The sequence below is a fragment of the Rhodamnia argentea genome, chromosome 11 (assembly GCF_020921035.1).
Source record: "Rhodamnia argentea isolate NSW1041297 chromosome 11, ASM2092103v1, whole genome shotgun sequence".
Classification (NCBI taxonomy): domain Eukaryota; kingdom Viridiplantae; phylum Streptophyta; class Magnoliopsida; order Myrtales; family Myrtaceae; genus Rhodamnia; species Rhodamnia argentea.
The window spans coordinates 19,102,480-19,111,481 of NC_063160.1; the positions used below are offsets into that span (position 1 = coordinate 19,102,480).

A 9,002-nucleotide genomic window follows, 5' to 3' on the forward strand; every position below is an offset into this window, starting at 1 on the left:
AATTCAGCCATCGGATAACCTTACACGTGCGAATTAATTGACCACCTACGAGTACATTTGTTTCTATTTCGGATTGACGTTGTTCTGATTTTACCTAGACTGTCATCCGAAAACCCTTCTACGAGGCTCATTCAATGCTTCTTGATGTATCTGCACAAAAGAACAGCACTAACGATAAGAACAAGCAAGAGGAGGCAAAACAATTATAGATATCCATCTTATGTTTCCAGTTACAACAGAAGATATCTCAAATTTTCTACGTTAGTGGATCAACAATCTCAACATCCATTAAAGAACCCTTTCAAAAGTATCTCACAACGCCAACATTTTCCAAGATAGCAGTCACATATGCACTCTAGTATGCCAAAGATGCCCCAAAGTTGGCTCTTTTTTTCTCATAAGGGAAAAGATTGCATCACGTAAGAGCCGCGAACTAAAATTTCTGGAATGTCACCGTAGACAATAACAACCATCAACTCCCTATCCCAGAGACACTAACGGTTGCCACAATATACAGAAAGCAAGAAAGAATTTACAAAAAAGAGAGAACGGGAAATATACTGGAGCAATAAATTGGAGCGAGACTGACACCAGGCTAAACTGCCATCTACATTCGAGCGCAACATAAATGCGACAACATAGAATCCTGCTAGTAATAGTCCGACAAAAGCGATGGCGGAGACGTGGGCAGAGGGAGCGAGAAAGGGAGTGGCTCCAAGAGGCGGCCGCGGAGGCTACGGCGGAGGCGGATGCAAAATCGGAATGCGAACGGCCGGGCCTCTTGGGGGAGGAAGCGTGGGCTTCGTGTGCGCCGGAGTAGAGAGGGAACGAGCGCCGGAGTAGAGACAAGGTAGCCAAAATTTTGAAGTCACGACTTTTGCGAGCGAGTGAGCGAGCGACGGAGAGCGTCGGAGCTGAGGCAGTGCGCAATTTCGAAGTCACCGTGGTCGTCGTTCGAGGAAGCGAGCATCGTAAAGCAGAGAGCGTTGTAGCAGAGAGGGAGCAAAAAGAGAGCAGAAAGTTTGAATTCAGTAAAGGAGGAGATGGCGTGCGAAGGTGAAAAAGTTTTTCTCGAGAATAGTAGCGTCCATTTATTGTGCACAGGTGGTCCGGACATTCAACTGGAGAAGCAGAGCGTGCACCGGTGGCGGAGCATTGTATCGATTTTAAGATCATGTTTCCTTCCCCTTCTCCTCCACCGCCGCCGCTGCCGCCGCCGCCGCCTCCAGGCCGTCCTCCTCAATGGATATATGATGTGTTCGTGAGTTTCCGAGGCAAGGATCTGAGGAGAAACTTCATATCGCACCTCTTCTCCGCTCTGAGGCAGGCCTCCATCCAATACTTCAGGTGAAATCTTCTTATCAGACCACCTAGTTTATCTCTCTTCCCCTCCCTCCCCCGCCGTCGCTGGCGCCGCGTTCAGGCCCACACTGTTGGGCTTCCAAACCGAGCCACTCCCTCCGTCGTCTTCGTCTTCCTCCGAACTAGGTCTGGAGCCATGGTCGTGTCCAGATTTGAATCCGCAACAAATCTGGAGGCATGGCCGAGTCCACATCTGGTGCATGGCTGCGTTCAAGCCAGATCTGGAGGCACCGGCCCTGGACGAGCAAGGAGAACTTTCAGATCTGTCAAAGACCCTTGCAGGAGACAAGAATGAAAACTACGAACTTCCAGATCTGGAGCTTGTCCATGGCCGTGAGCCTTGACGGCGAGGTCAGTCCATTCGTCTTCGGCCACCGACCAAATGTGGTCGCTTCGTCTTCTCGCCATCACTTGGCTCCAGATCTGGTCTTCAGTTTCGTCTTCGGCTTCGCCTTCCTCTGTGCGTCTACTTGTCTTCAACTTCGTCTTCCTCTGTTTTTGCTTTATGAACTCATAGTGTCGCAGCAGCCAAATCTGGTTGTAGCGACCAAGGACAAGAAAGACTCGTGTCCATGGACGAACCGCCTCGACGGTCATGCACCAGCAACGTCACTATTCAGATCTGGTCGGCTCTGTCTTCCGGCCATCGCCATGGTTCCAGATCTGGACAATGTGGAGGGCTCGAGAATGGAGGTTGTGGCGGTTGAGCGGTGGGCTTGTAGAGGTGAGCATAATGGACCGAGCAGATCGGAAACCGCCCAGACGGGACCGGCGGATTTGGTCTTGTTCGGGAGTGCTTCGGTCTGATTCCTACGTTCCCGGTTCCTAAGAGTGAAACCGGTGTCCAGCCGTTCCAGTGCTCGATTCCAGGGGAAACTGGACGGATGTGGCCCATCCGGACCGGCAAATTTTTTATATATATTTTATTATAATACAAGTTGGGACTAGGATTGCCATTTTCCCATTTTTACCAGTTTTTTTAGACTCTGCGGCTAATCTGTAGAGATGCATTTTCTCACGGAGGAGATGCAATTGAACTTTGATTTTTTCTTCTTCTTTTTTTTCGTTCTGGACGGTTTCCAACATGTTTGGTCTGTCTACCGAAGTCATTTTATGCTGCTGAGCAGACCAAAGTTTATGCCTTGAAGGCTTGAACAACTTACTTCGACAAGAAACTTGAATTTGTTGCACCTCAACAACTAGCTCCTGCATTTTGAACGAAAATAATAACAGAATCTTCCATGTAGCACTAATTAAGACAAAGTGCAAATTTTTAAGTCCTTTAATTAATTTGTATGATCAAATTTTTAGCATCTTTGTTAAACTTCTTTTTAGTGCCGCGAAGATTTGTTTGTTAATGTACAAGTTGGGACTACACTTGCCATTTTCCGATCGGACCAGATTCGGTTCTAGAGACCTCCAGTCTAATCCTCAGTTTCAGCAATTGAGAAACGGGACCATCGGTCCGGTCCCTGGTTCGTGAGGGAACCGAGGAACCAGGACTAATCCGGACCATCCTCATTCTTAATGGCTGTTACGGTGGAGGAGGAGAGAGAAATGAAGTTTTTAATTTTTAAGGTGTCAAGCTGTATTTGAAAATATGAGCACAAAATTGCTCGTTAAGAACAAAGCACTAAATATTTTCTCAATGCTTCAGTGACAACGCGAGAGAAGACATTGGGGAAGAAATTAAATCCAAGCTTTTCAGAGCGATTTGGCATGCGAGAATTTCCCTAATCGTGTTCTCCAGAAGCTACGCTGACTCGAAGTGGTGCATGAACGAGCTGGTCGAGATTCTGGAGTGCAAGAAAAGGTTTGGAAACCATGGTCACCTGATTGTACCCATCTTCCATGATGTAAAACCCGAAGACATTTCGAGGTTGACGAGCGGAAGCGAATTCGCTCAAGGCTTTGAGAGACTGCGTGGAAACGAGAGAGATGATAGGCAGATACAAAAATGGAGGGACGCCCTGAGAGAGACTAAGCATTTGTCAGGATTCGACTTGAGGAACGATGCGGGAGAGTACGTGTCTCTTCTTCATGTTCATTGCACTATCATTTTGTGACTCGATTATCTTGATTTAGTCATGTGTGTTTGGTGGTAAATGTGAAAATTTAAACTCTTTCAAGTTTTTCCATTTTTTGGTCCATGATGATGGCCTCATACAAACCATTTCACCTTCTTGCCAGCAGGGGTAGTCCTTTTTCTCCAATTTAAGTTTGTTGTTTTTTTGTCAATGAAAAACGTTTCCATCGATCAATTTTGTGTCATCCAAAATCACAAAGTTGGAAAAGAGTTTTCCTCAAACAAACGGCCCTAAGTCTATAGGGGCGGTGCTAGGATGGTTTTAGGACGTCACTAGCTGTCCTCATTGCCTCTCTACTTATTGCTTTTTCTTCTTCTTTTTCTGCAATTTTAGTGATACATATGTTCAATTCGTCGTCTATGTAAAACTCATTTATCAAATTACAGAACTTTGGTGAAGTCACAATCATTTGACATTCGATTAACAATATGTGTTTACATTATATTACGATTGGATGACATGTTACCCATCAGATGGTAAGGGCATTCTCAAGCATGCGGTTTAAAATCCACTTGGTGCATAAATTTACATTTTTATCTCTTATATTCTTAACTACACTTAACATCAGGGATGAAAGGACACTCGTGGATATAATTGTAAAGTACCTTGTCGAGAAAATCCGCGAAACACGGCTACTCAACTTTGCGACAAACGCAATTGGAGTGGAATTGTTGGTAGGCGAGGTGATTTCTTTAATTAAAATGGGCCAAGAGGAGGACGTGCGCGTCGTAGGTATATGTGGAGTAGAAGGAATAGGCAAGACGACGGTGGCTGCAGTCATCTGTGAGCGCATTCGCTCTGATTTCCAGTGTTTCGTCTTTCTTGATAAAATCGGAGAAGCAGATTGCAACAGTCTTGTGGGTCTATTAGGCCTACAAAAGAAGCTGCTCCATAATCTCATAAAGGTGGAAGGATTGAGGACGTATGACGACATTCAGACCAACATCAACGAGATAAATAGTAACATTTCCCGTAAGAGGATACTTCTTGTTCTTGATAATGTTACTAGGAAAGAACAGATCGACTACTTCGGGGCCGGAGAACGAGAACATCTGTGTCCCGGGAGCAGAATTTTGATCACGACCAAAGACCAAAACTTGCTAAAAGATCTCAAGGTAGATGATAAGTATATCGTCAGAGGATTGGACCCGAATGAAGCGCTTCGGCTCTTTTGTCGCCATGCCATGAAGAGAGAAGAACCTGAAGAAGCCTATGAGGAGTTGTCCCGAAGTCTGGCTCATTATGCAGGAGGTCATCCATCGTCTCTTAAAAGGTTAGGCTTGTTCCTAAACGGCAAGCCAAAACACCAATGGCATCAGACATTGGAGAAGTTGGTAAGAAGCCCTTATCTTGATTCGCTCTCTCCTTCCTTCTGGTCGGTCGGGCCATATGGAGGTCAAGGTAGTGTTGCTTTTGATGATGGGAGACGCACTGGTGTGAGGCAAATTAGGGTCCATGGAGGGTCAGTTATTGATTCCATCACCATTGATTATGATCAGAATGGGTGTTTGGTGAGATCCTTACGGCACGGTGGTGGACACATCCAGATTATCGAAAGGGTCGGTTTTCTGCAGATTATGCGTGTTGGCTTTCAGAAGGTAACCAGAGAATCGACTGCAAGTTAAATATCATTGAACGGGTATTTTTGTGCGTCTATAATAGAATCTACTGCAAAAGTTACTACTGCACAGTTCACGTAACTTTGCCAAGTATGATTCAACCAAAAAAAAAAAGGACTTTGCCAAGTATGAAGGAGTAAATTCTATCATTTTGATTTGTTTATAAGACTTTATTATCTTGCCTTTCATTTGCAGCAAAATCGGATGTGGCAGCGTTGCTCAATCACCTATTTATTATCCTTCGTTCCTGTTTTTATCGGGGATGAGTACTTAAACTGAATTCGGCTAGTAAAAGGAATTATATTGATCTATTCTTACACAAAGGCTATAGATATTAGATGTTAGATGGATGTGATGATGGTAACACTTGTGACAACTTTTGCACGTCTTGCAGCTGGTGAAATTGGATCATCCAAGTGAATACCTAGTGTCCATATCAGGCCATATTGATAATTATGGAGGTCATGATGTTATTCAGTCTCTCAAGATCCACAGTAACAAGAAGACGTACGGACCATTTGGTTCTGAAAGAGGACGGCCTTTTGATCTCTCACATTTTGGTGGACGTATTATCGGGTTTCATGGGAAATGTGGCAGCCATATCGACTCAATCGGAGCCCATTTCAGACCAATTTCTCACGTGTACCCGTTTGATGCTGTGGGACCCTTTGGTGGTGATAGTGGTATGGATATTTGGGACGACGGAAAACACACAGGTGTGAGGCAAATCGTCGTAGGCTTCGATTCGGCAATTAAGTCCATCTCTATCTTATATGATGAGCATGGATGTCCAGTTGGTCCGTTCACACATGGCCCAAGTGGAGGAGGCAAAACATATACGGTGAGCTATGATATAAACATTATCAACATTATCTTCAGGATGCAATGTGATTGCTTTATTTTTTCTAGTAAAGTCTTCTTCATTGTTAATGGAGATAGTTGTTCTTGAATTCTGTAACTTTTATCCTTTTTCTTTCTCAGATTAAGCTCGACCATCCAAGTGAGTACTTGACATCCATCTCGGGCTACACCGAAGAAGTTTCTGGACTCACCATTCTTCAGTCGTTGACAATCCATACTAATACAAGAGATCATGGTCCAATCGGAACAGCTAATAAAGGGAGACATTTTTCATTTCCATACACTGGCGGCAAAATCATTGGGTTTCATGGGACATGCGATGGCCCTCGTCTCGAGTCCATTGGAGCTTTTTACGAGCCGATTCCGCATTCACACCCCATTAAGGTTTTCGGGCCTTTTGGAGGCGAAGGCGAAAAATCCTGGGATTTTGCTGATATAAAGGGGATTGATGTGCACTGCGCAGACTACATCAAGTCCATAACTTTTCAAGTGGACGACGCCACCAGCACTGAACCGGAAACTAATTATGGTGTAAATGGCGGGGAGAATACTTTCAAGGTTGTATCTAAAGACTCTTTCCTTTTTCTCTTTCCGTTTCTACTTGAATGTTGTATCATTATCAACCTTGAGATTCTTAACAATTGCTTCTCAAATGCACATGAAAGTTCATACCAGAGATACCTGAGGATCAGCATGATTGTTAGAAAATCAAAATGGAACAATTAATGACTTCACTTAAATACAATTAGGAAAACACAAACCTAGCTATAAACAAAAGGTAAATTATCTTCTGATTTACAAAATGAAATGTACCGTCAAATTTATTAATAATGTAACTTACACGATTCTTAGCATATCTAACTTATTTCATAGATTTGAATCGTATTTCAAAAGAATCTACTAGTTTAATTTGCTCACGTTGCACATGGCTTTCTGTTGCAGGTTAAACTGAGAAATGGAGAGTACATAACTTCTTTTGCTGGATATCTCAAGAATGCAAATGATAGAGGCACTCTGATCAACTCGCTCACATTTGAAACCAACGGAAGAATTTTGGGACCCATTGGTAGAGAGGAAGGGGAGTACTTCTCCTTACCATCGAAAGCTGGGAAAGTTACTGGCTTTTTCGGGAGAAGTTGTGATTATCTAGAATCTATCGGAGCAACAGTCGAGCCAAACTATCCCTTCAATTACGTGGGGTTATTTGGTAGTGCAAAAGAAGCGTCATTTTGGAACGATGGCAATAAGCATACCAATGTAAGGAAAATTATTGTTGAATTTGAGCCAAGTAAAGGGTCATACATGCGATCAATCACGTTTCAGTATGAAGAGGAGAACAAAGAATTGTGGCAATCGGAGACACATGGTGGCATTGATGACAGAAAGTTCCATATAGTAAAGACGGTCCACACGGTACGTTGTCGTGCACAAAATATGCTTCTGCCTACGTTGGTGGGACTCTTCTAGACTTGAATCATGAGTTTGATGGTTATGTTTATTATTGCAGATTCAAATACATGATCCAGATGAGTACCTGACTTCAATATCAGGGTATTGTTTTTTGCTCGGCATTACTTCTCTCACGTTTCAAACTAACAAAAAGACGATCGGACCTATTGGTGATGAAGGAGGATGGCACTTCTCCTGTCCTGCAACGGGTGGCAAAATTGTTGGATTTTATGGGACGAGTGGTGAATATCTTGAATCAATTGGAGTATATTTTCAACCGATCTCACATCTCTACCCAATTATATCGACCGGGCCGTTTGGAGGCCTAGGTGGAAGTGCTTGGGATGATGGGAAATTCAATGGTGTGATGGAAATCGAGGTAATGTATGACGATGTTGTCTGTTGCATTAAGTTTGCGTATGACAAGAGTGGAGAACGAGTTTGCTCAGTTATGCACGGTGGTCGCTCTGGACGAGTTAATGCCATGGGCACTACTAGGGTTAGTATTGTTTTCCCTCTCCAATACATCGCCGTGTACTTACTCGTTTACTTACTCATATCTCATTGGGCACGACAATATTGATATGTGTTCATTCATGTGATTTAGTAACTTAAACTTGACAAATATGTCTTGTTTACACCATTCGTCCAATTTTTAAGAGATATTTTTGAGATTGTGCAGGTTATATTTGATTATCCAAGGGAATACTTGACATCAATATCTGGTTACAAGCGAGAAAATGGTGACGACGCTGATAATGCTATCGTTCAGTCGCTCACATTTTACAGTAATAGAGGAAGATATGGCCCCTTTGGCATCGAGATGGGGAAGTACTTTTGGTATCCATCGACCGGAAGCAAAATCATCGGCTTTTACGGAAGAAGCAGCAAGACTCTCAATTCCATAGGAGTGTATGCAGAGCCCGTACCGCACCTTTATCCTCGTGAAATCTTTGGACCCTTTGGAGGCTCTGGTGGTACTCCATGGGATGATGGAGTTCATACTGATGTGAGAGGGTTTTACATTTATGTGGATTTAGCAGTCCAAGTAATTACCGGCATTAGGATTGCGTACGATAACAATGGTGCCTCCGTCCAATGCTCTCGTCATGGCATAGGAGAGGTAGCACAGTACCAGGTTAGTCCATAACTCAAATCTTTCCCTCTCTCTGGAAGTCGTTCATGTTTACATGTTCCTTTTCACAGTTGAACCTTATGTTTTCGCAAGTAAAACATGTGTCGCTTCTGCTGTTCTTGCAGGTCAATCTAAATTATCCCAAGGAGCGTCTAATTTCGATAACGGGTTCGATGAACGGAATTCGAAACGCTCCTGACACCATCATCCATGACCTGCGAATACACACCACGAAGACCACTTACGCGTTGCGAACAGGAGGGTCAATGGATCCTCTTGCAAGGTTAACGGAATTTCGCATCCCGTTGGAACCGGGCGGTGGTAGGATCGTTGGCTTTTTCGGAAGGGCGGGATCACATCTTAATTCTATCGGAGCGCGCCTAGAACCATGTTAGATTAAACCCCCTCCCTCCCCCAATCTTTTTTTCCCTGGCTTGCAATTGTACGAGCGTTTTTCTTTGTTTTCTTATTTGGTCTAGTAAGCGGTGG

General features: G+C 43.8%; 1 protein-coding gene across 1 annotated transcript; it reads left to right on the plus strand.

Annotated features, from left to right (window-relative positions):
• The first annotated feature begins 672 nt into the window (after positions 1-672).
• LOC115736007 (jacalin-related lectin 4-like) lies at positions 673-9,002 on the plus strand. Its single transcript, XM_048273068.1, has 10 exons — positions 673-806; positions 1,105-1,347; positions 3,020-3,385; positions 4,018-5,047; positions 5,463-5,909; positions 6,050-6,487; positions 6,872-7,342; positions 7,437-7,877; positions 8,061-8,516; positions 8,639-9,002. The coding sequence occupies exons 1-10, from the start codon at positions 673-675 to the stop codon at positions 8,906-8,908; spliced, it is 4,296 nt and encodes a 1,431-aa protein (XP_048129025.1). The 3' UTR covers positions 8,909-9,002.